General features: G+C 38.4%; 4 protein-coding genes and 1 long non-coding RNA gene across 9 annotated transcripts; 3 read left to right on the top strand and 2 right to left on the bottom strand.

Moving 5' to 3' along the window:
• The first annotated feature begins 15 nt into the window (after positions 1-15).
• On the top strand, positions 16-3,100 carry vhl (von Hippel-Lindau tumor suppressor). Its single transcript, XM_044348297.1, has 3 exons — positions 16-457; positions 1,517-1,639; positions 1,900-3,100. Exons 1-3 carry the CDS (start codon positions 271-273, stop codon positions 2,091-2,093), a joined length of 504 nt encoding a protein of 167 aa, XP_044204232.1. The 5' UTR covers positions 16-270; the 3' UTR covers positions 2,094-3,100.
• On the bottom strand, positions 2,034-8,305 carry LOC122980360. The gene is made up of 3 exons (XR_006403029.1): positions 7,781-8,305; positions 4,462-4,547; positions 2,034-2,121 (listed from the first exon to the last, which is right to left on the bottom strand). It is a non-coding gene; the product is annotated as an uncharacterized LOC122980360 (long non-coding RNA).
• tatdn2 (TatD DNase domain containing 2) lies at positions 6,689-13,503 on the top strand. Of its 5 annotated transcripts, none has more exons than XM_044348292.1 (8): positions 6,689-6,796; positions 8,334-8,646; positions 9,627-10,040; positions 10,330-11,325; positions 11,479-11,606; positions 11,811-11,994; positions 12,927-13,069; positions 13,161-13,503. In XM_044348292.1, exons 2-7 carry the CDS (start codon positions 8,344-8,346, stop codon positions 13,065-13,067), a joined length of 2,166 nt encoding a protein of 721 aa, XP_044204227.1. In that variant the 5' UTR covers positions 6,689-6,796; positions 8,334-8,343; the 3' UTR covers positions 13,068-13,069; positions 13,161-13,503. The 5 variants fall into 5 exon arrangements, with proteins under 5 accessions (XP_044204227.1, XP_044204228.1, XP_044204226.1 ...); XM_044348293.1 differs by lacking the exon at positions 6,689-6,796 and adding an exon at positions 6,938-7,216; XM_044348291.1 differs by lacking the exon at positions 6,689-6,796 and adding an exon at positions 7,413-7,477 and having other exon boundaries at positions 9,627-10,034.
• A 90-nt stretch (positions 13,504-13,593) lies between these two features.
• ghrl (ghrelin/obestatin prepropeptide) lies at positions 13,594-17,409 on the bottom strand. Its single transcript, XM_044348299.1, has 4 exons — positions 16,771-17,409; positions 15,426-15,503; positions 15,224-15,335; positions 13,594-15,114 (listed from the first exon to the last, which is right to left on the bottom strand). Exons 1-4 carry the CDS (start codon positions 16,882-16,884, stop codon positions 15,095-15,097), a joined length of 324 nt encoding a protein of 107 aa, XP_044204234.1. The 5' UTR covers positions 16,885-17,409; the 3' UTR covers positions 13,594-15,094.
• A 2,775-nt stretch (positions 17,410-20,184) lies between these two features.
• Positions 20,185-24,617, top strand: ccdc174 (coiled-coil domain containing 174). The gene is made up of 11 exons (XM_044348294.1): positions 20,185-20,320; positions 20,528-20,635; positions 20,734-20,834; positions 20,922-20,980; positions 21,072-21,225; positions 21,803-21,898; positions 22,004-22,140; positions 22,257-22,351; positions 22,665-22,809; positions 23,124-23,276; positions 23,892-24,617. Exons 1-11 carry the CDS (start codon positions 20,279-20,281, stop codon positions 24,461-24,463), a joined length of 1,662 nt encoding a protein of 553 aa, XP_044204229.1. The 5' UTR covers positions 20,185-20,278; the 3' UTR covers positions 24,464-24,617.
• Positions 24,618-27,695: the final 3,078 nt, after the last annotated feature.

The raw sequence follows: 27,695 nt of genomic DNA, 5'->3' as shown, positions 1-27,695 counted from the left end.
GTGGATGTAAACAAAACAGTTGAGAAGAGGCGACAGGAGGTTTTCCTTGCTGCGATGTTATTTAAGTAGTTGCCCGTCGACAGTTTTATGAAGGATGTAATGTAACCGGACTGATTGAATAACAGAAATCATTCTGTCAGTCATTTCCGCGTGTCGACGACAGCCAACATTTATGGATATTTTGATAGCTGGCAACTAGCTAGCTAGTTAGCTTAACGGCTCGTCTCAGTTTGCTAACAATTAAACGTTAATTAGTGTCCAGCAGCAGAGATGCCTCAAGAGGGAGAGGAGTCTTCCCCACTGGTCCGCTCCCTGAACACTCGGATACCCGTTAATCCTGTGTTTTGTAACCGCTGTACCCGTGTGGTGCGACCGCTGTGGATAGACTTCCGCGGGGTTCCTCGGGCATACCCCGATTTACAGCCAGGAACCGGACGGAGAATGAATACCTACGTCGGTAAAACAGCTTTTCCATTATCACCAGCTATTTCTGCACGAAGGGGTTTAATGATTTTTGCTGTTTTGTGTCAGATTTGTGAGCTAAGTTCCACATACAGAGGAATTATCCAGTGTCGACACGTTGTTGGTCCTCCATCAGAAATCATATGTTATTTTCATAACAGTTTTTCTTTTAATGTGTGGACATGTTGAACAAGTCCCCCTTAAATTAAACAGCAGAGAGAGACTGTAGTAAATAATACATTTTCTCCATAGGTGGTGATTAACGTGAGAACTCATGGGATGTGACAGCAGCCACTGTAATTAAGAGATAATCAGCTCTCAACTGTAAACCTTGGATAGTATAGTGTCTTAGACAAAAATACTCTGAGTTGGTCACAACGCTGAAGTTCCAATATGGGTTTAAGGAAAAACTTAAGGGAAACATAAATAGAGTATTGATATTTAGCGGCTGATTCTCCGTTTTTTCACCACTTACACTCACGGAAGAGTGTTAGACATCGTAGCAAAAAGCCTTAACGCTGTTTAAACCAACTTTCAGACTTGTGAAACCTTTATTTTTCATAAGAAAACAGAAAAAAGGGATGATTTCACTGATATTTTCCCATCAAGGCCACATTGGACCAGGTCCACATCAAAAACCACTATATTTATGTATTAGACTAGTCAAATCGTGAAATCACCCTTTCTTCAGTTTTCATAAGCAAAATAAAGGTTTCATAAATCTGAAAGTGGGTTTAAACAGTGTTAAGATTCTTGCTACATTGTCTAACACTTTTTCACAAGTGTAAGTGGTGCAAAAATGAAGAATCAGCCACTAAATATCATTATTTATGTTTCCCTTAACTTTTCCCCCAACCCTGAATCAGAAGCTAACTCCAGCATTGTGAGTCGGTCACTAGTTTAGTGTTAATGAACCAATGACCAAAATCTTAAGTTCAAGTCTTGATGTTTTGATTTGCAGCTTACAGTTCCTCTGCTGCCAGTGGGATATTATCATATGTTAGCGGTGTAATACGAACTCTTTTTAAAAATGTTTTATGTACGTGCTTCCCAGGTCACCCATGGATATTCAGAGATGCAGAGACTGATGAGCCACTGATGGTGAACTGCAAAGAGCTGTTTCTTCCCAAGCCAGCAGTGGGTGGAGATGCTACATTTGTCAATATCACTTTACCGGGTAAGCTTTGCCAGATGACTTATGAAAATATGACCCATTATGATCTTATGTATCATTATGATGCAGTGTGTAATACAGCTATTTCACTGTAGACTGTGTCTGAGAGGACTTTGGCTGGCAGTTCACTCAAAATGAAATCATGTTTGGTGTATTATGAAAGGCTGTCAAACTGCTGTTGATTATGGCGCTGTCAACAATTTCTAGTCTGGTGGTTTAAAGGGGGGTAAATAACATTTATTAAACAAACATGTTTTATACAGTTTACAGCCTTAAGGATCGTGCGCTTCAGGTTATTCGGCGTCTGGTTCGACCAGAAGACTACAGGAGTTTGGAAATAGCACGGTGTCTCATTGAGGAGCTGGAAGATCCACCCAGTGTGTTGAAAGATCTCCACCGCATGAATCAGCGAGTAGAACAGCATCTGCTAGAGAGGATCCAAGGCCAGGAGGAATGAGGATATTGATCACTCTTGGACAGCAATGCTGTATTGCACAAGATTAGAAAGAAAATAAGTCAGACATGTTTGAGGGTAAGTCTTGGATGAGTCAGCAGCTGCTGTAAAAACCTTCTCACAGAACTTTAATTTGCTGCAAAAGACACTCAGTTTGATCTGCTGCCTGTTTGTCATTTTCACCCACTGGCTTTGACAAACATCTTCCTTTTGCAGCTGAAAAAAACTGTATGTAGCGTAAATTAGAGTATGTAGCAGTAAGAGGAATTTTGATATAATGTGACAATGATGTCTTATATAAAATAGTATTTTTTGTTAGTCCATGATTGTAAAATGTTATTTAAGGATTACAAAGTAAACCTCTGAAAACATTCTATTTTGGACATGACTTAAAAGAATTTGTTCTATTTTTATCATAGATACACTGTTATAGCTTCAGTCCTAAATATCACAACTTATTAATTAAACTAAAGTACATTCGATAGGAGATACTGTATATGCTGTTTATATTCTTTTTGGGAGGGCCCCAGGTATTATATAACTATCTCAGTTATCTGCACATGACCCTCTCAAAGCATCTTATTGTTATACTTGCTTATTAGTTCAACAGACTGTTTACAGAACTGTTTAGTATCATCTGCAAGCTGTAGCCATGGCACCAACAATCTGAGAAAAGAGTGAATGATTGCAGGTGCATTTCTGGTAAATGCAGACTACATGTCAGAATACAATATGCCACTACAAATGGGTGATGTCCTATAGTGGCTAAACTTTGTCTTACAGTTGATTTTCAATGGACTATGAAACACGACTATGACTCAGGAGCTCATGCTGATACAGTTGGTGTCGTTTTACACAACATTTGTTTTTGCCTAATTTTTTTTTCTCTTCTCCTCTTTGATTCTTTTGTCACCTTGTTTAAAATTCATACTTTGCTACTGTGTCTCAAAGACGTTCATTGTTTATTTGTGTACTAAATAAATGAAAGATATATTTCTTATTGGTTGAAAGATACTGTGAGTATTGATATTTTGGTTATTTGTTAAGCCTTTAAGTACAGTGCTTGAATGTGAACTATGAAACAATGAACATGAGGCCACAAAACAAAAAAATGATGAAATTGTGACCTAATTCCTCGGCGTATACAGGAGTAATTACACATTGAGAACTTACTACTTCTGTTTGTTTTGTAAGAAACATACTGATCTTGTTAGAACAGTATACACCCATCACCCAATTAGGGCTGCAAGTAACTATATTTCATTATTGATTGATCTATCAATTATTTTCTTAATTTATTTTAATTAATTGATTAGTTGTGTGGTCTATAAAATGTCCAAAAATGGTGAAAAATGTTGATCGATGTTTCCCAAAGCCCAAGGTGATATCCTCAAATGTCCGTAACCCAAAGATATTCAATTTACTATCATAGAAGACTAAATAAACAATAAAATCACATCTGAGAAGCTGAAATCAGAGAATTTGGACATTTTATCTTAAAAAATAGCACAGAATAATGAATCAATTATCAAAATAGTTGGCGATTAAGTTTCTGTCCATCGACTAATCTTTGCAGCTCTACACCCAACATTATTAGTTCACACAAAATACTATTAATTATAAAATATGGCTCATTTTGATGTGTTTGAAAGTATTTAATATTCAGCTTGTTTATGGTCTAGGAAGTAATAATCAGTGTTGTCAAGTGCATGAAACTGAATCTCATAAATTCCAATACTATAATACTCAATAGATGATTTTTCTCCTTATAAGTGTCTGTTTTGTTAAACTCGTGGTTAGAAATGATTTCTTATCATTTTGCCTTATATAGTACAGTGTTGAAAACAAAGTAAATTGAGTAATTCATTCATTTTAACAACATTAACATTTTTAAAGCACTATCATTATTCGTAATTATGCAATTGTGGAGAAAATGGCTACAAAATGTCATCTGTAATATATGAAGCTTTATACAAACTGAATAACTTTCCATAAATAACACTTGTACAAGACAGATTGTACAATATCACAGACATACTATACAAGGATGTCCACGTCAAAATCTGAAGTTATAACAAGCTCCAGTTTACCGCAGCAGGGGTACTGTTGCCAAAGGTTGCTAAGCGACAAAGTAACACAACCCATTTTTTGTGTGTGTGAGAAGAGGTGAGCAGGGTTCAGTAATATCAGGAACATGCAGAGAGGAGAAAGGAAAAAAACCTGGGACTCCAGTCGTTTTAGGCGAGAGCAGTAAGTCGTCAGTCACTGTCAAAAGCTTTCTTTTGTACTACAGTAGTTATTTTGGTGCTAAGATCCAGTGTTGTGCATGATGTTGCTTTGCTGGACACAGAGCAAATAGATGATGACTAACATTCATGATGCCTCCATATCCTTCACCAGCATGACATTTTGGCCAAGGAATCACCCAGTCATGTTTCCACATCTCCAGACAGATCACTGGAGCAAAATGAAAACAAAGGTAAGATGAAATGAAGCAAAACCCTCTTTTACTCACAGAGCCACATTTGACTACTTTGTTTTCTTGTAATGCTACACACAGTTTTTCCCACCTAGGTACCAGTTTATCTCACATCAGTTCCAGCTGCCTTGTTAAAAGACACAGGTTTGTGAAATTGACACTATTTAATAAATAACATAAAACTGGGAGATGACAGCAGAGCACTTTGTACACTAGCGCTGCATTGTATGTTTAAAAGGATCATGTGTGCCTGTGGCCTCGTTTTGCCCTTTTTTAATTTGTCTTTATTACATGTCCTAGTATATGAAAGTGCTCTAAACCGCACCACATGCAGTGCGTTACCTCTCTTGACTCAGGATGAAACTGCAGTTAATGATCCTGTTCCCTCCATGACGCAAATACACAGTAGGTCCCACAGTAACAGGAGTTGTTTAATATTTTTGTTTTTATTATTGGCTTCCCTGCTGCATCACTATTATATCTCTTTTTTAAGGCCTGCATTATAACACACCAAAAACAAGTTCTTCACCTCAAAATATGCCCCAGTACAGGAATGTGTTCAATGACCGTGCCAAGAGGGGCTTCTGCTACTGGCTGGTTGAGAAGAAAGCCTCAACGTGTACGTACTGATCCACACTGTGACTGCAGTAAAATGTCACCTATACAATAAGTATCAGCTTGGCGCCACATTTACATGCACATGTGGATGGGAGGAGTGAGATCCATACCGTAAATCTTTTTTCATGGCTCTGCCTTCCCACTTTACGCTCAGCCTTTAAGATTTAGCAGTTTATATTCAAAGACTCTTTTTACAGAAATCCCTCCTGGTTCTGTCCTCCTGTCTGACTTTGGGCTTTTCTCTTCTCCAGTACAGTCCTTATGACTGTAATGGATACTGACAGAAAGTCAGTAGCACAGTGATGTGTGTGCAGTCTGCACATAAAGTGGATCAACTGATTTAGTGTCATCAATGTTTTGACTTTTCTTACAAAACAGAACTAAACATAGAGTGCTACACCTATATACCTGAAGCAAAGCATCTTCTGCATCTCATAAAAGGAATGTAAACACTTCTGAATGTATGTCCCAAGCCTTGTTTATAAGGAGAACTGTGCTGTTTTGTATTTTACAATAACTCTTTAAACCCTTTAAATTATGAAACTGAGACTGATGCATCTTTATTTCTTCCCAATAGGTAAAGGATACAGCTTTGGTGCCTATAAGACCTCTCTGGGATTACCAAAAGTCTGACAAAAAGGGTTGCTATCACTTTACCTGAGTGTGTCCACACTTGAAAAGCTGTCAAGACACAATTTCCACTACTTGAAAAGTGATTTGCCTTTCAGTGGCAATTTGAAGTATTAAATTTGGGAACAAAATGTAGTGACCACAGTAATGTACTTAGCATAATGTGAATAATATCTTGTGGTATAATTACTGTAAGCTGAATAAAAAATAAACTGTGAACTATTTACACTTTCTGATGCTGTATTGTCAATAAAAGTTGTCACTTCATTATTACATTCACAACAGGTGCAGTTGGCATCAAGTTAACATCAGTTAAACTTCTGAAATGAAATATATTTGCATATTCATTGATTCTGAAATTTGCAATGAGGGAAAAGGAGTGGATGCCATTTTAAAGATTTTTAAGTGGAAAAACCGTACTAGACACACAATATTGTTCCAAGCAAGTAATTCAGTATGTCTTAATACATGTCTGGAGAGGATCTTTAACTTAATTTGTAGATATCTAGTGAGGAAATGAACATGTATTGAGGAAACCCCTTTTGCCTAGTATCACTGTTCAGCATTACACACTTAATATGGACCCCATCTCATGTATTTATTTTCTTTTTTATATCAGGATTGCCTCTGGATTTGTACACAGCATTTTTTTTTCTTTCATTTGCTCTTTAAAAGCTTGTTTTCAAGCTCTTAAAAACACTGAAACTAAATCAATTACAGAAATAAAATGTAGAAATACAGAAATAGCCTAAAATAAAAGTTGATGTATGGAAATGTAGACATAAATTTAAGACATTAATTTAGTTATGTCCTTTTTCATTACCAAAATATATTTGTTTTTTCTGCATTTATTTATTTAGACTTATGTCGTTTTCCGTCCTCCGTACATAGAAAACTCGCAGGTATGACTGACACCGCACAGCAGGGCTCGTCTCGTCCGTCCTTTGCTCCAGTGAGCTGACTACCGAGCAATTTTAAGGTAACACTTAAATTAGAAATGGGATTGTGTTTACTATTTGCTGTACATTAATGCCTATATATATGTGCCTTGAATTCAGTGTAAAATTGAACAGCTATATCAGTACAGTGATCCCGCTTGTTGTCACTGTCTGAATCTTATGTCGAGATCTGGTCGCTCGGTTCCGTCTAAACGGTCATCAGCAGAACTTTACCTCCATCTAGCGTTAAAATGTTTACTCCTTTTTAATTTAAAACAATATTAAACACGAAAAGGAAACGTACTCGCATTTTGTTTTTGCCCAGAAAGGTTGCTAGCACTAAATAATTTACGTTCCCGAGTGAACAGAGTGAGACTGAGCTGAACCAACGCGGAGAGATAATTAAAGTGACACCCGCTGACTACCCATGTTGTCTCTTCTACTGTGCCGAGCCTGCGAAGGTAACTTTACTCTCCGACATTAGTTCAACAAAGTCAGAACTGTAGCTAATTAACTATTATGTGTGACAATAAAGTGTAAAGTCATGATAAATAACAGCGTCTGTTCGTAGCTAGAACGACATTTAAGGTGTGGTTTGAATCAACAAGTGAAAAATATGTTGCTAGCGTTAATTGGCTAAAGGTGCTAACAGTTAGCTAACGGCCTCAGTTAATGCGATCAATCGCCATAATCTCACCAACGGCTGTGTCCTTTCCATCAAGGTCAGGCCACATTTCCACACTTAACCTAATTTACAACTTTACAAAAAACTCAAAACATCACGTACAATGTCTCCAAATCATTAAAGCTATGTTTTAACATATGCACACCTAAAATTGACTAATATCCAGGTGTAGCTAGCTAAAGTTATGCTAACGTTACATAAAATGTGGTGGAATTTGCTGTGATATGTTGCACCATGTTTTTCCATTTTTCCTGTAATTTACAGAAAGTAAAAACTGGTAATAGACCTAAGGCTAATAATATGCCGTGTACAAAATAAATAAATAAAATTTTGAACTCACAGAATGCAATCATCAGATAGTGTAAGTTTGACCAGTTAGTTAGAGTACTGGTATTTTACTCTACTCAGCACCAGTACATTACGCAGTGTTTCCTGTGGTAGCTGCTTTGTAGTGGAGGTAACATATTGCTGTATTCAGAAGTACAGTGAAACCAACTACCAACCAACTTGGAGTTTTGGGGCGCCCTTACAGGTCTGGGCCCCAGGTAGTCACCCACTTTCCCCAGTTTGTAACCCAGGCTTGGGGCCACCTCTGCCAAGTGCCAACGTCACAAAAAATGTATACCTTTTTATGAAATAAAACATTAATCCAAAGGGAAAAGGCACCATTTCACACAGCCAATGCTTTGTATTTAATGAGTCAGGCTATTGTTTATTGATCACGAGATGGGTGGATATCTTGTGAATGGAGGGGAAATGATTGAACACTGCTTTTTTGACTTGGGTCTTCTAACAGTCATGCTTTCACCTTGTTGCTCATTTGATGTACTAGATGGCTTTTATAGACTTCATGCAGATTTGTTCAATACTCTCATAATTATATGTTGGATTAGGATCTCAGACATGGACAGCAACAGAAAGAAGGTGAAATTCAGCTGGCGACGAACTTCTATCACCTCACCGACACAACTTCAAGAGAGAGATGCTGGGTTCGCTACACCTTCTCGCTGGAATACCCTCTCGCCCAATGAAGATTCAAACACCTTGCCCTTCAGTGACTCTCCAGGACCTGATGGCCTTGGAGCAATGAGTCTGGACACTCCCAAGAGAAAAGCAGAGGTGCTCAGTGATAGCACACCCTCTGTAGGCAAAGTCAAGCTGAGGAAGCTTTCCAGGAAAAATTTTGAAACATTCATAAGTTCCAAGGTAAATTTTAACTGTAAATCTTGCTCTTAATATCTGTAATAATACTAATAATGATAGTAATAATAATAAAACTTTATTTATATAGCACATTAAGTTGAGTTTTAGGTTGTAAAATTGTAAATTGAGTGCACTCTCAACTCTACAGGACTGCTCCAGTCTTAAATGCAGCATCACCATAGGCTTTAGTCCTGAATCGAGGAAAAGTTGATGTTAGAAAGTTGGCAGATCTGGTATATAGAATGATGTATTCCGGAGCGAGGCCATGAAATGATCTGAAAAGGACAAGAAGTACCTTAAAATCAAACCTATAGTTTACAGGCTGTCAGTGGAGAGATTTTAGTGTGGGGGTGATATGTAGTTCTGGTGACAATCCTGGCTTCTGTGTTTTGAACCCGTTGTAGATATTTGATCAGGTTATTAGGGAGCTCTGTGAACAGATGATTGCAGATGTTTGTAAACAGAAGCATCAATACGTTTTTCACAGTTGTCCTGCAAGAGAAATGGTGTGACCTTGGTAGGGTTTTTTAAATGGTAAAATGCCACTTAAAAAAACACCATTTTTTAATGGCTGTAATGTTGAGATAATGTGCACTGAGATGTTAAATGAGTTTCTCTCTTTTGACCTGTTCCCACGATAACAGAGGTCTCTGTTTTGTTCTTATTTAACTGAAGAAAATTTTGAGCCATCCAATCAGTGATTTCTGAAATGCAATTTATGAGATTTTCGACTGGACTCAATTCATCGGACGAAGCAGAGATATATATACTCTAGTTGTGTGTTATCTGTGTAGCAATGGAAAGAAATGCCATGTTTGCAGATAATAGAACCTAATGGCAGCATGTACAAGCATAAAAGAATAGGGCCCAGGATAGTACCTTGGGGCACACCACATAAAATATTAACTCTTTCTAATGATACACCTCTAGTCTCAAATGTGCAAATTACTGATTTATTTGTCCTGTTGCACCTCAACTATCAGGACACACCTATGGACGACCCATCCAAGCAGCTGGAATCCACAAAGAGCCTGCAAGTATCACCACCTCCATCTCACTCTTTCATCTTGAAAAAGAAAGAAAGGACGCCTGAGGAGGGATCCAAGGCTATCTACAAGATGGCTTTGATTGCAGCCATTGGCAGCAGGGGAACGAAGCACACAACTACCAGTACCCCCAGCACTGACACCCGCTCTTCGCCACCTGCATCTTCACCAGTGAAGACTGAAGTACCCAGTCTGGCAACACCTGACAGAACTGTTGACTGCTCTCCACTCAAACCCAAAAATAAATCAGAGGACAGAGGTACTGACCAGGAAGACGAGTGGTCCCCCACTCAGCTTTTTGTGGACTCAGGCGCCCAGGATGACAGTACAGAGCCAAAAGCAGATGTAAGGGTAAGTCCCAACTTACTGATAGTAATTTTTTTTCTTTCTTTCATTCTTTTTTTGTTTTTTTTATATGTAATTTAAAATGTTTTAGTTGCATATCATCTGATACTTTTCTTGTCTGTGATTTATTTTTTGGTCATTTAGATAATTTTTTTTTTTTTTTAATTAAAGAATCCGGGACATTGACTTCCTTAAAATGTTGTAGCCATATAGTATTAATGAAGCTATAGAAGATGAAAAGCTAAAGAGAGGGAGATGTTTTTGTAATTTGTTCAATATTATTTATGTTTTTCAGAGTGTTGTGCTAGAGGGAAAGGATTCACACAAGAGGTTTGTTTCTCAGGACTCCGTGTTTGTAGACTCAGCCTTCCAAGATGAGCTATCTGTGCCAGATAATGAACCAGAAACTGAAGACTGCGACTCGTCCGTCCCTTCTCTGGAGTATATTCCAGAGTTGTTGTTTCCTTACACAACTAGTCAGAATAACTCCTCCGACAGCCAGCAATGCCAAAGCCATTCAGTGAATGCCCAGCCAGCCACAACTTCCTCTCTCTCCTTTTTATCCACCAATGAAACCACTGGGCCTATCCAGGCAGCTCCTGGCGAAATGGAGATGTCTTTCCCACCGTCCAGTAGGACAGTTTTTGTCTCATGCAAGCAGGCTCATCCACCAAATACAGGCCCTTCAAAGGCTTCCAGAGTTGACACCGAGAGTTTACGCACCTCCAACACTTCGACCTATTTATCGGATCCTTTTGCTCTGCCACTACGCTCAAACAGAGGAGCACTGAACTCCACAAACACACGCAGGCAGTCATATGCTGGATCTTACATGCGTGAGCCCCCCTTCTCTTTTACTCATGGTGGCTTTTCTAAGAGAAGATTGTCCATGGGGGCAGAACCTACTTGGACAAGTTACCCATACAACCAGGTTGGTTTCATAGACACACACTGCCATCTAGACATGCTCTATGCGAAACTGGGCTTCCGTGGGACATTCAGCAATTTCCGAAGGTTGTACCAGAGCAGCTTTTCCTCTGAGTTTCGAGGCTGTATTGCCGACTTCTGCAACCCGCGGATCATGGTGAAGGAGGCCTTGTGGGAAGGATTGCTGGCTGAAGACATGGTTTGGGGGGCATTTGGGTGCCATCCCCACTTTGCCAAGGAATACTCAAGTGTCCATGAACGCAACATACTGATGGCCATGCGACACCCAAAAGCTGTGGCATTTGGTGAGATAGGGCTGGACTACTCCCACAAAAACTCCACTGACTCCTACAAGCAAAAAGAGGTAAACAAAAAAGATCTGACACATAGTCTGAGATGAATAAAACTATTAATCTTGAATCAGACAGCCATGTATCAATATTGAGTGGCCAGAGATGTATGGAATGATAACATAGTAAATTAAGAATGAGTGCCAATGTTTTGTTTCTCTGTGTAGGTGTTGGAGCGTCAGCTGCGATTGGCTGTGGCCATGCAGAAGCCTCTGGTGATCCACTGTAGGGATGCAGATGATGACCTGCTGGTAATCATGAAGAAGTGTGTCCCAAGGGAATACAAAATTCACAGGTGTGTGTGTGTGTGTGTGTGTGTGTGTGTGTGTGTGTGTGTGTGTGTGTGTGGAGAAGGATCATCTTACTAATTATTTATCAACAAGTCACATGATGTACATTCTACAACAATGTGAAAAAAGGTTAAAAAGGTAGTAATTCAGTAAACAGTAATGTCATTAATCTGTGAAGTTTCTTTCTTCATTACTCATGTGGGTCGCAGGCATTGTTTCACAAACAGTTATCCAGTGATTGAACCTTTCTTGACGGAGTTCCCCAACATGTACGTGGGGTTCACAGCCCTGATCACCTACTCCAGTGCCACTGAGGCCCGAGATGCTGTCCGCAAGGTCCCTCTCAACCGAATTGTGTTGGAGACGGATGCACCATATTTCCTGCCAAGACAGGTACATTTAAATGGAAGCCCAGGAAAAACACAGCACTGCTCTATGTGATTGACATGCTTTTTACCATCTCTTGATGTTATTAATAACTGTAAATGAGCACAGATCACTGTTGGAAATGTATCGCCCTCTTTATAGACTGGGAAATGAACTTCAGCTAAATGCGCACAATATAGGTTGTTATAAATGTCAATTTTATATTTAAAAAAAACACTGAAACCATTGTTCTCAATAAAGAGATCCTCATATTTGGTTTAGAGGGGAACAGAAATTCTTCTGTTGTCCATCTCCAGTACCAATAAGTTCATACTTTGTTAACTATGTATAGTATTTTTTTTAACTCAAATTAATCACCTTGGACTGCATAGTCCAGACTGGATGACACTTTTAAAATCATGTATTTGTATTTATGATGCTATATTGATCCAAACAAAGCTCTTACAACTTTAGACAAAATGTAGAACAACTCAGACATTGTGAAAGTCTGCAAGATGTTGGGTTAGACCAATAATCTATACATTTGATCTCATCCTTTTCTTTGCATATTTATTAATGTTACTGGATAACTATGTCTGTTTTTTTCTTAATTTTAAGGATAAATGTATCTTGGAGTTTTCTCTGCCACTGGACAAGTCTTGGTTTCAATTTTATTGACACATGATGGTCTAAAGCCTGTCTGAAATCACACACCAGATATTAATTATTAGTACAAAATATCAGCTTCTGACCCTTTACAATAGGTCTGAAACAATTTAGTAGTTACTTTTCAAACCCTTTTTGCTTGATTTGAGGTTATTTGAGCCTGTTGCAGGGCTCAGTAATAAACAAAACACTAGCATTAGTACACTTTAGTAATATGTGGGAGGAAATGTGACTACAGAACTCTTCATACTGTGCAGTAGAGCATACATATGATAAGTCTCTCACTCTGACAGGTGAATAAAGACGTCTGTCGGTTTTCACATCCTGGAATGGGCATCCATACTCTGCAGGAGCTGAGCCTACTGAAGAGAGAGGACATGGCCACAGTCCTCGCCACCATCCGAAACAACACCACTCAACTTTACGGCATATGAGCGTGAGAGATGATGAATAAGAAGTTAGCAAGAAAGAACAGACAAAATGCCGGCTTGTGACACACTAACATTTCATGTGGCTTTTTGTTTTAGATTTATCGATCCCCCATGTGTACAGATGTAGGAGGATGGAGGAACAGATTTAAGTCTCATTTTAAACAATCTGAAAGATTCGCACATTTGTGCTGAGCAAAAGACCAGAAAAAAGGACTAAAATAAAATGTCTCCTGTCTGATAGAGAAACTGTATATTATTGTTTATCTGATTATATTTTATGTGATTCATTGTAGAAATTCTTCCTAAGCTTTATCAGTTTTAAGCTTTTGTTGACACTCTTTGCCTGCTCTAATTTGTTGTGATGTTTGTCTTGTCTGGCTGCTGTACAGTTTGGTTTGATGCAGTGGAGACATTAAAATCCTTTAATCCTGCTCCTTTATTCTGCAGGTGTGACTAGTCATTTTACTCAGTAATGCATGAGTACTGATTGAAGAGTTCACAAACATCTACAATGCAAGAGAGTGAAGTATCGTCTGTACCGCCGCGAAACTTCTAACACCACTAATGTTTGCCTTGAGCAAAGCTGATTCTTTATTGAAAGACGGAAGTGGCAGAGACTGGTCCATTAGCTTGTTTTGATACCACTATGTTCGTCACACACACATTTCGCTTGAGTGCTTTTTATTTTGAGAATGATTAGCCTGGCCTTCTTGTGACATTTTCTGGTGGTTCGAGTATGCAGTTGGAGGATTAGATTAATGGTAGATGGGTAGATGTGCCTCTGGCATATCAGGTTTGACAAAAGAGATGTGTTAAAAACACATACATTTACACTTTTGCCAGGTTCTTAATAAAAGCCTTGTTCACAAGAGTTTTATATCCATCCCAGAATGTAGGTCGGAGCACACTGTCCTTGATGGTATATCTGTCCTAAATAAAAGCTATGAGGTGGAACACAAAGACAGGTAAATGCATCAGAGCAACATAAAACACATCTAACATTTTGTTTGTGCTTGGCTGTGTTTGACCTAGTTCCTGAAGTTTGAATAAGATGATTTACAGCCTTGTTCTGTGAGTTGGTAATGTGATGTTCACATGTCTAAAACAGCAGTATTTAGGCCTGTGATTGCAATTATTTTCATGTTCATATTCTGTTTTCACACAAAAATGCCATTCATTTAGGGGGTGAATGAATGTCCTTTACTGTTTATTTGTTTGAAGGATAATAAAGAGTTATATTACAGTATTTACAGCCTAGGAGCCCTTCTCAGTTACATCACCAAATTAAATGAAAAAAAAGCCCTGAACTGTCAATTGTATACAAGTTCCAGTAGACTTGAGTCAAAGATGAGACAGAGAGACAAAAGGTTAATTAATGCTTTATTTTTACAAGCACATGTTTGTCTCTAAACACTAATCAGGACTGGTTGTACAGTACGTACTGTACATGTATATGTTGGCTGTTTTTAAATTCTGATTAACATGCGATCATGAATGAGTGACTCATCTGCATCCACAAGGATGTCTGAACACCTATGAGAAACGTTAAATTCATAATTTTACACATTTGAGAGTGGAAGTTCGTTTTTAGTAGTAGTTTGATCAAATAATTTTAAAGATCCATATATAATGATATTCAACTTATATCAGCTTCTGTATTATGTTAAATTCATATTGAACCATATTTACACCAGTTAAGCTCCATAATAAGTTCATGTGATGAACTGAAACAACCTCATTGTTGATGAAGACTCTGGGATCAGTTTGAAAGCTCCCAAAAGTGAAGTTAAGATTTTACACCTGGTGAACAGTTTCTTGTTTTAAATTGTGATGAGTTGGACATCAATCATTTCTCTTAGATTACAGGCTGTAAACTGTTTAGCTACAGTCTGAGTGAACAGTGTTTTAAGGGCTTTGAAAGAAATGAGACCAGCATGTCTACAGGCTATTTTTTTTTTACTATCACTATCTAATGATGTTGAAATTGGAAGGCATTGAGACTGCAAATTTGAAGATCTCATCCATTATCTTCAAAGTTGTGATGATCTCTCTGAAACAAGAGGAGAAAAAACATTTTGATATTGTGAAATAAATCATTTTACTGCATATTAGCAGAAGGGAACTCGATATTTTTACTTATAAAACAGAATTTGATGAACCTGCAGTCTTTGTGTTTCCCAGCAGACGCTGAATGACCTCCTGCATCATGTCGCCATACTCCTCAAAGTCCTCTTCACTCATGGTGATGCCAATTTCAAATGGGGCACTTATCTACCCAGAGTGGAGAAAGATCATAAAGTTTTTTGTGATCATTTGGGGTGGTGGACTGTAGTCATGAGTAGTTCTATGATTATCACTAACTGTGATGTGGTCGTCCTCAGGAGGTTGACCGGACTCCTCCATGACTTGGCGGCCGACTCTGGATGATTTCCCTCTGTTCTGTAGTTGACACAAGACAGAAAAATCTCATGATTATACCTTAGATTATAGGTCCAAATGTGGTTATAAGGATTTCATCATTCTGTCATCTACAATACATCAACTAAACATGCATGTGATAAATCAATTTCCCTTATTTTATTACTTCTGCCTTGGAGAAGCTCTTAAAATGCTAAAATGATTCATTTATTACAAATCCAGAAGGTGACTAAGTGTAAAAAAAAAAGAAAAATGGTAAACGTTTCAGTCAAAACTATAGTCAGCACAACTACCATCATATGTAACACCAATGGTGATTTCAGTGGATGGCCTGGGATGACCACCCCAGATCTGATAGATATCAAATGCTGGTCATTCAATGATGACAGATGATAAAGGGCCATTTCCAACTACTATAGTAATGGTTGGACTGAGGCTGTGAGAGCTGATCTCTAGTCAGCATACTTTTCACCATTAGTCAGAAAAAAGCAGGTCTCGAAAGTACATGCCGGCCGTCAGGACAGTACATGGAATAGAAAACTGAATAGAATGATATGTTAGTGCTGTTCTAGGTTGTAATAGTTGTGGGTGGTCAACATGGCACCTTTAGTTTAATGCTTATAAAATTATAAAAGATTATAAAATATAAAAACGTCAACCCGACCTTGAGTATGAACATTACAATAGATGTTAACATGAGTTTTGGGATTCAGTTATGATTTATCTGTGCATAGGTTGAGGCAATGCGATGCATTAAACATCTGTATTTACACATTTTGATCACCTGCCATTTATTAAGGTTCACTATGTCATGGCCACCACACACTACCTCTGTGTGCCATCTTGGTCATCCCAGTCAAAATGTCCTGAATACGCCAGTGTTTAGCATTGCTCAAGTTTAGAAATTTGCCAAAAATTTAACATGGGGCTCTGTGGGATGCCAAGAGCTTAAATATGTTTGAGGCTGAAGACAAAGTAATATGATAAAGTGTAAAATATTGATGCATGGTTTGGTGTCACATGTTAAAGCATTAAAAAAAGTTTCATACACAATCAAACAAACAGGCAACCAAGTAATTGTTAAAGAACAGTTAAAGTAAGTTATGTTGAAAGTGGCTTCATACTAGGACAGTATGTGAAGGAAACATCACAAGTTAATACAGATACATCATCTACAGGATTAGATCAAATGAGGGTTAACATTTCCTGGTTTACACTCCATTTTTATATTTTCATAAAGAGACGAAGAATTAATACAAAGCTGAATGTCTGACAGAAAGCTCCTTACCTGAGGTTTATGAGAGGGGCTGAGAAAGCTGGAGCCAGCACTGATTGACTTACACCACAAGGCCAGAGAACACAACAGAAAGACCAGCAGGAATGTATTTCTCTTCAAAAACATGGTGGAACAAAAAGAAATCTACTCTGCCAGAGAGATCTAGTTACACACGCAATGATGTGTACTTACAGTGTTGGTAAAAAAAATATCAGTCTACTAATCTGAATCAGATACCGACACTGGGGTTAGGTCTCGACTTTGGGAGTTTCCGACTTCATACCTTTATATACCTTTTATCCTCTTTCACCTTGGTCATTAAGGGCATTAAACATAATAGCAACAGGTACTTGTGTTGTTGTATCTTGGTAGCAATGGACTGTTCAAATGTTTAAATTGATAACGAAGTAGGCATTGTTTTGTTGTAACCTGATAGCAGGTCTGATGAACATTTTATCTATTCAGTGGGCTGATGGAGGTAATAGTGTTGCTGTCATAGAGATACTGATTAATGGGACTGAATATATCAGTATTATCTACAGGACAAGAACTGAATGCAGTATTGAACATGGAACTGATTGCTAATATTGTTTACTTATAGAGACCACTGGATGTGAACACGGTTATAAAGTTAATGTTAAACAATCAAAATGCTCGACAATGAAGAACTCTCCTTTAGTATGTTATAAATGCACAAAACCAAAGAATTTGATATTTAAATCTGAGACCATGAATATGTCAATCATTTCGGGCTTGTATTTGATAAGTTAAGGTGGTCAAACAACCATAAACATGCATTTTGATGCAAAATCAGGGAACAACTATTTAAGTTAAGATAAATTAAAACAGAGCATTCTGACCCAGAGCCAATCTGTTCTCCTCTCAGTCGTCCTTATGCAATCACTAATAACTGTCTCTTGAGATGATGAAAACCTTACACAGTTGAAACAGTTTAAATGCTGTCATGTGCAATTAACTCTTCAGCTACTGCAATTAACTACTATACTCTACAAATTGTGATGAAACCTTATATGAGGATATTTGAAACAATCCTGAATTTGAAAGGTATAATATATTGAGCACTAGTACTCACTATCAGAGGTAGCAAGGCATTAATGTTCTAGGTTTTAAATAAAAAGGAGGCAAAGGGCAGTTTTCCATTATCTAATATTCACTGCTTCAAAGGTGCAGGTCAGAGCGTCTTAACCTGACCTGATATTAATCATATGGGTGTCAGGCAGGGAACTCAACCTCTGTTGAATATGATTATTCTTATGATTATGATTATTCTTGTATACCCACTATTAGAGAGGAGGAAAAGGAGAGGGAGGAAGAGGAGGGAATGAGGAGTCCTACCTATCAGGGTGCAGCCTTCCATTAAACCATCTCCAAAAATATTTTTGCACACATTTGGTCAGTCTCACACTAGAAGAGGCATTTTTTTCCCCCTGCTTCAGGGGGCTTGGAGTTTGTATCAGGCTGCTGTTTCTCTCACGATAAGGATCACCACAGAAAGTAAAGAGAAACTTTTGCATATTGCACAACCTTTTTACCTTTTAAGTGCTACAGAATCTACTTTTTTATTATCTGAACAATCATAAGTTCAGTCTTTGCATTGCAAATGAGTCTCTTCAAATATTTTATAGTAAAGCTAGTTTTCAATTAATGAGCCAGGTCATGTGGAATTAGGCCACAGTGTACAACGTGCCAGAAATTCATTAGTAGAAGAAGAAGTAAGGCCCCCAGTTATCGGTGAAGTTGAAAACTGGTCTCTGATGTGGGGATTTTAATTATCTGTAGAAATATCCCAAACTGATTTTTTTTTTTAGGAGAAAGATGTTTTCCTGAAACTTTATGATCAAAGATTAGGAAGAATGAAAGTGTTCAAGTTTTTCGGATTATGGTTTGATGCATTGTTCACATGGAAGACTCATATAGACAAAACTGAAGATAAATGTAAGAAAGTCTTGAATATTATGAGATGCTTGATGGGCACTGTTTGGAGAGTTGATAGACTAGCTATGAAAAATATCTATATAACTTTGATTAGATCAGTTCTAGACTATGGGTTCATTGTATTTGAATCAGCAGCTCTTTAAAAAAGTTAGACAGAATTCAGGCTCAAGCACTGCGGTTGTGTTGTGGGGCAGTTAAATCAACACCGCTGTCAGCACTCCAGGTGGAAGTTGGGGACATGCCATTACAGTTAAGAAGGAAACAATTAATGGCCAATTAATGGGCAAATCTACAAAGTAATAAAGATTTACACCCTTCTAAAAAGGTTATGGGGTTTGGGGAAAGTAGCAAAATCAAAAAGGGGAGTTTTTGCACAGTTATATCAGATATAACTAAGGAATTGGAAGTTAATGATCGGGATATTAGTCAAACTGTTTTAATGCCAGCTGTTCCAACATGGCGACTGCCTCAACCGTCTATTGATTTCTCAATTTTGGATCATGTTCATTCAAGTAAAAAAGCATTTAATCTGCAGACTTATATGAACACTGTATTACATGAGAGATATTGGCAATTTGTACAAATGGGTCAAAAAATCCAGAGAATGGGCAAACAAGTAGTGCATTTCATGTCCCAGAGTTAAGAGTCAAGGTGAACAAAAGAACTATAGATCAGTTAAATGATGGCAATCTTGTTAGTCCTGCAATGGATAGAGGAAGTCAGTCCTCTGCGTATACTGCTTTGCTCAGACTCAAGTGCAGCCCTGGCTAGTCTCAAGCATACCTCTTCAAGATGCAGACAGCACATCCTTTATGACATTATGCAATAGTTATATAGAATTATTAGATTAGGAATTGATGTACTGTCTTTATGGGTACCAGCGCATGTGGGCATCCAGGGAAATGAGGTTGTTGATCGTTTTGCCAAAAATGGATTAGCTTGAAACCAAGTAGAAGTTGTAATAGCAAAAAGCAAGATAGAAGCAAAAGCTTAAATGGAGCAGGATTAGGGCACAGTGGCAAAGGCTACGGGACAGGGATACTATTTATATCAGATTCAAGAAGAGGTTGGAGAGGAAAGGGCGCAGGGGAAAAACAGGAGAAATGAGTGCCTGATCAGCAGAATAAGACTGGGACAAAGAAAACTAAACTCTTCTCTACACTTCATCAGGAAACATCTGACCGGAACTTGTGATAGCTGCAATCATATGGAAACTGTGGATCACATCTTTTTTCATTGTCTCAAATATACAAGACAGTTGTTAAAGAATGAACTGGAACATAAAGGGATTGAACGCATAAACTTGAAAACACTCTTTACAAATGACTCTGGAAATTCTTTTTTTTTAAAATAGGTCGTCACTTATCTATAAAACACGGGTTTAATAACAAGGATTCAAGAACTATGTAATTCAACAGTTGGTGGCGGCGAAGAAGAAGAAGGCGGCCACTAGTTGGCGGTAAAGCAACGTTATGCCAGCGCGACAAACACCAAAGAAGAAGTCAGACACAGTTTACATAGTCGAATATGATGGTGCAGTTAGCTTAGAAAAGAGATAATAAACATGGATAAAAAGAAGAAACCATTTGACGTGACTGCTTCATCGGTGAGTTGTGTACATAAGCAGCTATATAAACATCTTATTGATACCCTGTGTGGCCGTGTGACGTTCAATAAATGATAAAAACAGCTAACGTTAGCTCACTTGCTGTCAGGCTAAATTGCGAGCAAATACAACCGAGTTACAATAGATTTTAGTAGCTGAAGAGAAAGTTGTCCGACTGATATTTCGGAAATGCCTTGTTTCTTACAGCTAGTGGACCTTAAAGCTGAACTGTACAGAAAGCAGGAGCAATTCAAACAGGAAAAACTTGGGCGAGAAGATGTTGGTGCTGGATTCAAATCCAAACCCAAAGTCAAGGTAATGTGAGAGTATATGTTCTTTTCTGGGGACATATTCATTTTACCTGCTTGTGTAGCTGAATGACAGAAGTTTTTTGTCTTCATGTCCTTGTGTAGAAACCTAATGTCTGGAGCAAGCAAAACGCTGGTGTTTCAGGAAGAGCAGAGAAAGATGCAGAGCAGATGGCTGAGGAGCAGAACAGCCTCGATACATCAAAGTGAGTTGAGCACATTAAACAGGAGACTGACTGTCAGTACACAGTAGTGACTGAACCCTCTGACTCATCCTTCTTCTCTCATAACAGACGCAGGTTGGAGGAGAAAGCCAAACTCTATGAGCAGATGACAAAAGGAGACTTTCCAGGTTGGTAACATATGAATTATACCCTGCTGGTGTCTAGTGTGAAGCACAAATTGTATGTACTTTGTATTAATCCTGTCTCGCAATGTTTCAGATGAAGAGACAGAGGGACTGTTCCTGGTTGATTTCACCCAGAAGATTATTGACAAAAAGAGAGAAACACTTGCACAGAAGGAAACAGAAAGAGAGGACGAGGAAAGAGGCAGTTTGTCTCCTGTCCCTCCTCCTCAGGCCCCAGATGAGGAATGGTAACGTCTGATCACTTCAATTTCAAGGGTCTCATTCTTGAAATATGTCATTTTGGTTTGTTATTTGTTTCCATAATGAATATAGATTTGTGTATAACAATTTTGTAATTATAAAATGCTGAATAATTCAAGTAGAGCTGCAATGATTAGTTCATTAATCGATCAACAGAAAATGAATCGGCAACTATTTTGATAATGGATTTCTCATTTTGAAGAATATTTTCTGGTTTATTTAGTCTTCTGTGATAGTAAACTGAATATCTTTTTATTGTGGATCGTTGATTGGGACATTTTAGGACTTCACCTTGATCTGTGATGGACATTTTTACCATTTTTGTTTCGTTTAATCAATTAACCGAGAAATGAATCAACAGATTAATTGTTAATTAAAATAATTGGTAGTTGCAGCCCTAAATCCAAGTTAATTATTTTAAAGTAGAATCACATACTCCATTTCTAACCTTAATTAAATAATTCTAAATAATAAAAAAATGTAACAATTATTACAGTTATAATGTCTGAAGTATTTCACCATTTCAGACCTCTAAGTGGGTGTTACTGTGTTGTTTCTCTGCAGGGTGGACTTTGTAGATGCTTTGGGACGATCTCGAAGATGCATGAAGAAAGACCTTCCAGATTTTAAGAAAATGGACCAAGACCTAAAAGGAAAAGGGTATTCTACAAATATGAACACACTAAAGATTTCCTAAGATTGGAGACTGGATTTTGGTGTCATACTGATATCTGCAACTCTTTTGGATTTGCCTTTGCCATGTAGAAAAGCCTCAGCTGAGAAGACTTTACTCTCAGAAGACATGCGTCGAGAACTGCAGAGGCAGGAGTGGGAGAGGGAGGAAGAGGAAGCTATGAAGAAGCCTGTTGGACCAATCCACTATGAGGATATGAGGGGGCAAGGTTACTATGCTACGTTTCTGCACACATTTGGACTTGAGGGGTTTGGGTTGTCAGTCTTGTGCTGTAAAAAAAAAAAAAACAAACATTTTATTTGTTTGTTATTTGTTTCATCTCAGAGGCTCGGGAGCTTGGTGTAGGCTACTTTGCGTTTGCTCAGGATGAAGAGCAGCGTAGAAAGCAGAGAGAAACTCTGGACATGCTCAGAGACCAGGTGAGCTGCCAATCACAGCTGTAAAACACAGAAATGTTAAACTCCATGATACAACCACCCTCCTATGATCACACCTCATCCACATACCGCTCCAGACTTAAGACTCTGTTAGTTGTGTAATAAGCAATGATAGAAGTGTTTATTATATATATGTTTGTTTATTTAGTTTTGTCTAACACAACTGTTCCCAGCTTAGACGATGCTGCGACACACTTGAATGTCTTCCATTTCGTAAATAAAATAAATTCTGAATCTAAAGTCTCTCTCACTTTTTGCTTAATCTTTGTTTTTCTCTTTTACATTCATCCTTCAGACAACAGATCAGCGCAGTAAGAGGGAACGACTGAAGGAAAAGAGGCAGGCCATCCTGCAGGCCAGACTGGCCAAAGTCAGGCAGAGGAAGATGAAGACAAACCTGAACGGCACTGAGGAAGAGCAGAAAGAAGAGGAGAATGAAGGTTAGAATCCACATTATTTGATATTATAGAAATTAAGCTGTTTATGTAAAATGTATATTGCATTTTGAAGGTGCAATGTGTAAGACTTGGCCACCTGATCCAAACACAATGGGGCAGCATATCACCAGAAATCACAGTCCCCCACTCTGCAACACAATACATAGACATCCTTGACATAAAAACTGTTATTTCTTTGCATTTGGTTGATAATTTTGGTTAGTTTTTGAATGCTTTAAACTAAAAATTCTGCTCAAATCTTACATATTGCACCTTTAATGATCCCATGAGTGATTTCTGTGAACTGTTTGTCGTAGGAGGGGAGGAGGAAGGTGAATTAATAGGACCTCCGCCTCCACCTGAGGACTGTCCAGAGGTCAGCATACTGAAGAAGGTGGAAGTGGAGATTCAGGAAAGGAAGGACACTAAACCAGGAGTTCCTCATGTCAGAGAATGGGACAGAGGCAAAGGTAAACTAAATACTAAATATTAAATATTTGAAATTCAGCTCATTATAAGTACAATGAAAGTATGTTGGAAACAACAATAACCTGCACAAGACAGATGTTTAATTTCCTGACGTTTTACTAAGACTGGTGTAAAAGTCTACTTGAATTGAGTAAATAATGATATTATTGACAGATAGGAGTATGCACTACTTCACTAAAAATCTACTTGATGTTATTTATTTCGCTATGAATTTTTCCATCTCATTCAGATCACTCGGTACTATTGGCTGTTGTACACTTTATGTGTGAGGCATCGTTTTCGCAGTAATCTTTCCCTTAATTCTCAGTGGCAAGTCACCTATACAATACATTTTCATTTGGCATGTTAAGAATTGATGAATTATAGGATCTTTATCTCTCTCTTCCCTCTTTGTGTTCTTTTTGTTTAGAGCTGTGCTTAGTCATTTATAAGAAACATATTAAGGATAACACAAAAATTTAAACTGAATAAAGAATTGCATCTCTCAAAGATTTAGATGCCTTTTGTGGTTCTGACTTTCAAAGATCAGGGTTACTGTTCTGTCTTAGAAATGTGTGCTTGGTCCATTAACACCACCTTTTTATTTTTTCCTACAGAGTCTATGTTTAGCGAGTGGAAAACTCGACGTCGGCAAGAGCGAGATTCAGAGTTTGCACCTCCCTCTGCTTACTTTAGTAATGAGAAGAGACCGAGATCAGAGAAGACTGAGATGCAGCAGAAGAAAAATTCCAAAATGTCCTTCACGTGGACAAAAGGCCCAGCAGGAATCTCTGAGAGCAAGGCAGAACCACACCCTGAGCCTAAAACTACTCCTCCACCTCCTCAACCTCAACAAAATCCTCCAGCACCTTCAGAGCCAACACCGTCAGCTCCTGTGTCTGCTCCTCCTGTCAACCTACAGCATCCCCCTCCTCAGTTTTATCCTCCGTTTCCTCCTCCACCTCCTCCTCAGTTCACATTTCCACCTCACCTGCCCCCTCACTTTCCCACACAGTACCCACCCCAGTACCCACCTCAGTACCCACCCCAATATCCACCCCAGTATCCACCCCAGTATCCACCTCAGCAGCCCCCCCAGCCCACAGACCACAGCCAAGCCCAGCAGGCCCCTCAGGGTGCTTCTCAGAATCTGGATGACATGCTGTCCTTCTTCAGGAACTCTACCTGATCTCTGAAATATCATGTCTGCTGTGTAGTTGGTTCATATTATGAGTGTAAATATTGATACCACAGTGTGGTTCCTCTTAGAGAGAAAAAAAAACAGAGCAAAACATCTCAGCTCTGTAGTTTTAGTTTTTAATAAATATCAACAATTTAAGTTATTCTGACTTGTTTGGTTCTTTTTATTGTGAAAGGGTTCATTTATTTAAATATTTAGTTTCATCTTGAATACTGTACACATACAGTAAAGCCTCCACTTTATGAAGCAGAGTTGTGATATGCCAACAACCACTAGATGGTACTGTACACCTTTTTATTTAAACTACATCTCTGAATATGCTGCTTGTTTACTGCAGCGTCTTTGTCTCTGTTATTTATAGTGCTTGAATTGACAATGCAAACATTTTAAGATTGTTTAACAAATTTAAAATGTATCCATAAATCCTCTCCCAGCATTTAGGGAAAGGCAGCTGATGAAGGTGAGCGCACATATATATGGTTCAGATATTCTGTGAAATTAAATGCAGGGGATTTTACTGTCCTGCTGAAGTAACCTGATCTGAACCTCTTCATTTGTTGTTCCCTGATGCCTGAATGGACACATCCTTGTTGCACCTCCTGTCTCTTTCCTCCAACACAGGCCCAGGATAAGGAGAAAGCCGTGCAAATAATACACAACAGAGAGATGTGTTTGAGTCGCTGTGTATATTTGAGCTGGTTATTCTCAAATTTTAACAGTTTAAGTTTTTAAGTCCAGTTAAGAGATGATTTTGAACACAGTTTGAATATTTGAAAGTTTTCTTACACGCTCAGTGTAATCAGAGTGGCATGCGTTCATATTTCTCATTTTACATAATGGGATAATTAATGCTAGAGAGGAATACTGTATTATGCTGCTAGAGAGAATAGAGCACTGTGTAATCTAGGAGTGATTTATATTTGCAGAAAATGATTTAACGACTGCATACCACAGAAATGAGGCGCTCTAGAAAACTGTCAGGTTTTTATTCATGCTAGCAAAAACAATAGCTTTCTGCTGGTATGATCATTTACACCAGTAAAGCAAATTCAGACTTGTAATCTTAAATTACAAAGAATAATATTTCTACCAGTGGATTATGTCAGCGTACATGTGACACAGACAAAGCCAATTGTCTGACTGCAACCTCTGCCTCCGTCCTGGTCTACAGGAACCATGTGAGACCTGAGACGTTTAGGAAACAGTGGGGAACTATACAGATGAGTTGATAGTTGGAATAACAAGAGCTGGAACTTCAACTTGACCACAGATCAAAGACCAGATCAACCCCATTACCTTCTTAATTAGATATTTGGCTTGGTTTCTGGCTCACTTGTTTCCTTTCTCAGGCAGGAGAATAGGTAGTTTGGCACTTTTTATGTTTTGTGCATCTCCTGTATGAAGAGGTGGTTCTCTTCCTGGTGCGGCGTGTCATTGACCCCCCTGTGACCTTCAACGCTGTGTTTTTTCCCTCCTTTGTTTCTGTGAAGTTAAACCAGTCCAAGCAGATTGGGAAATACACACTCAGACAGCTTAAACACTGTCCCCTGTTAGGTGTGTGTGTGTTCATATACAGTATGTGTGTCTTTGTGAAATTATATATGTTTCTCAGCATTGTTGAATAAAATTAGCTGCTTGAATAAATTTGCTACCTTGGAGGTGAGATGATGCAGATTCAGTGACAAGACCTCCCAGAGTGATACTCATACAGGGGATTTATATTTTCTGTGGATTAATATGCTCTCTACATACATACATAATGCAGCAAAGACCAAAATATTCATAACAATTAAGAAAAGCCCTTTTTAATGATTGATTGATTTGATTTATTGATTGGGATAGTGTGCAGTTTTTAAACATTAAAGATGCACTGCACTGTTAGCTCAAAGCTATATTTGCATTCACAGTCCTCCACAATCAAAACATACAACAGCACAACAACAAACAGTACAAAGCAAAAAACACACAGAACTCACCATACAAAATACAAAATACAAAGCTACACACAACAGCACATCACATACACCCACAATATCAATTAGAAATTAATTATGTAAACTTGTTAAATTAAAAGCAAAACTACCTGCGCTAATGAGAAGACCATAGATGGAGTTTAGACTCAGTGGTCACACAGCTGATTGGTCTTTAGTAGATTTTTCAATTTGGCCTTGAACGTATTGATTGAACTACAGTTCTTCATATCAGCAGGTAGGGCATTCAACTGAGTTGTGGTTTTCACAGAGAAAGCTGACTGCCAAAATGCAGTGCGACGAAATGGTACAATCTTGTATAGAGGATATTCTGGAGGATCTAATAGAACTTACTGAGCGAGTCTACACAAAGTCACGTAGTGAAGGAGGGGCCAAATCATTTAAAATTTATAAACTAGGCACAAATTTGAGAATAATCTAAAATCCTCAAAGCTCAGTAAATTGTATTTCTCCAGTACCCTACAGTGATGGAAATGCGTTGGCTTTTTGTCCAGAGTTTTTAGAGTTTGCTTGTATAAGGACTCAAGGGGTTTTATGGCTGTTTCTCCAGCCTGCCCCCAACATGTGATGCACTAAGACATATGGGAAAGAATCATAGCATGTATAAATATCTTGGCTGCGTCCAAACAGAGACAAATGAAATCAATGCAATGAAGTCACAGTGAATCCTGCACTGTGAAGAGCAAAAAGCAGCCCGTTCTGTGCAGAACCACCGCAGCACAACTGTAGTCTCAGCTCATTTGACTTGCTGACTCACCACTTTGATGAGTCTAATCACTTTTAAGGGACAGGTGGGTGTGTCCCATTGACAGATCCGCCCTCCTCTCGGGGACCTGCTGCACTGAGAAATGATTCCTGCGTGTGGATGTGGCAGTTTAATCCGACTGGCTGAGGAAAATGGCAACCTGCTGTTCTCATAATAGAAAACAAATGACCTTCAGCATGTGGAAACCACTTGAGATCTAATGTGGTGTGATCTCTCTAAGTGGTTTAGTTTTATTGATATTTTTTTTGCAAAGTGTTAGCTGTTTAACCAGCAGACTCTTATGCACTATTCAGAAACATACTGTCACATCTCAACAGTGTAGGTGTCAGTTTACTGATGACATTCCTTACAGTGGAGCTATGAAGCCACTGTAGCACAGGAGCCAATGGAGCTTTTATGAGGAAGGTTATATGAGTTGAAGATAGTGTCTGACACTTGCTCTGCTGTAATAATGTCTTATGTC

The sequence above is a fragment of the Thunnus albacares genome, chromosome 4 (assembly GCF_914725855.1).
Source record: "Thunnus albacares chromosome 4, fThuAlb1.1, whole genome shotgun sequence".
NCBI classification, from domain to species: domain Eukaryota; kingdom Metazoa; phylum Chordata; class Actinopteri; order Scombriformes; family Scombridae; genus Thunnus; species Thunnus albacares.
Note: the sequence above shows the minus strand (reverse complement) of the source record. Positions and strands in the feature narration are given on the sequence as shown.

Bases quoted from the DNA above. Each gene is read 5' to 3' on its own strand.
- vhl (XM_044348297.1), top strand. From the start codon at position 271: ATGCCTCAAGAGGGAGAGGAGTCTTCCCCACTGGTCCGCTCCCTGAAC. The intron at 458-1,516 runs GTAAAACAGCTT...CGTGCTTCCCAG, and splicing joins GAGAATGAATACCTACGTCG to GTCACCCATGGATATTCAGA. The intron at 1,640-1,899 runs GTAAGCTTTGCC...TGTTTTATACAG, and splicing joins TGTCAATATCACTTTACCGG to TTTACAGCCTTAAGGATCGT.
- tatdn2 (XM_044348289.1), top strand. From the start codon at position 7,428: ATGCGATCAATCGCCATAATCTCACCAACGGCTGTGTCCTTTCCATCA. The intron at 11,326-11,478 runs GTAAACAAAAAA...TTCTCTGTGTAG, and splicing joins ACTCCTACAAGCAAAAAGAG to GTGTTGGAGCGTCAGCTGCG. The intron at 11,995-12,926 runs GTACATTTAAAT...TCACTCTGACAG, and splicing joins CATATTTCCTGCCAAGACAG to GTGAATAAAGACGTCTGTCG.
- ghrl (XM_044348299.1), bottom strand. From the start codon at position 16,884: ATGTTTTTGAAGAGAAATACATTCCTGCTGGTCTTTCTGTTGTGTTCT. The intron at 15,504-16,770 runs GTAAGGAGCTTT...TGTCAACTACAG, and splicing joins GCCCCTCTCATAAACCTCAG to AACAGAGGGAAATCATCCAG. The intron at 15,115-15,223 runs GTTCATCAAATT...CTCTTGTTTCAG, and splicing joins GGGAAACACAAAGACTGCAG to AGAGATCATCACAACTTTGA.
- ccdc174 (XM_044348294.1), top strand. From the start codon at position 20,279: ATGGATAAAAAGAAGAAACCATTTGACGTGACTGCTTCATCG. The intron at 20,636-20,733 runs GTAATGTGAGAG...GTCCTTGTGTAG, and splicing joins AATCCAAACCCAAAGTCAAG to AAACCTAATGTCTGGAGCAA. The intron at 23,277-23,891 runs GTAAACTAAATA...TTTTTCCTACAG, and splicing joins AGAATGGGACAGAGGCAAAG to AGTCTATGTTTAGCGAGTGG.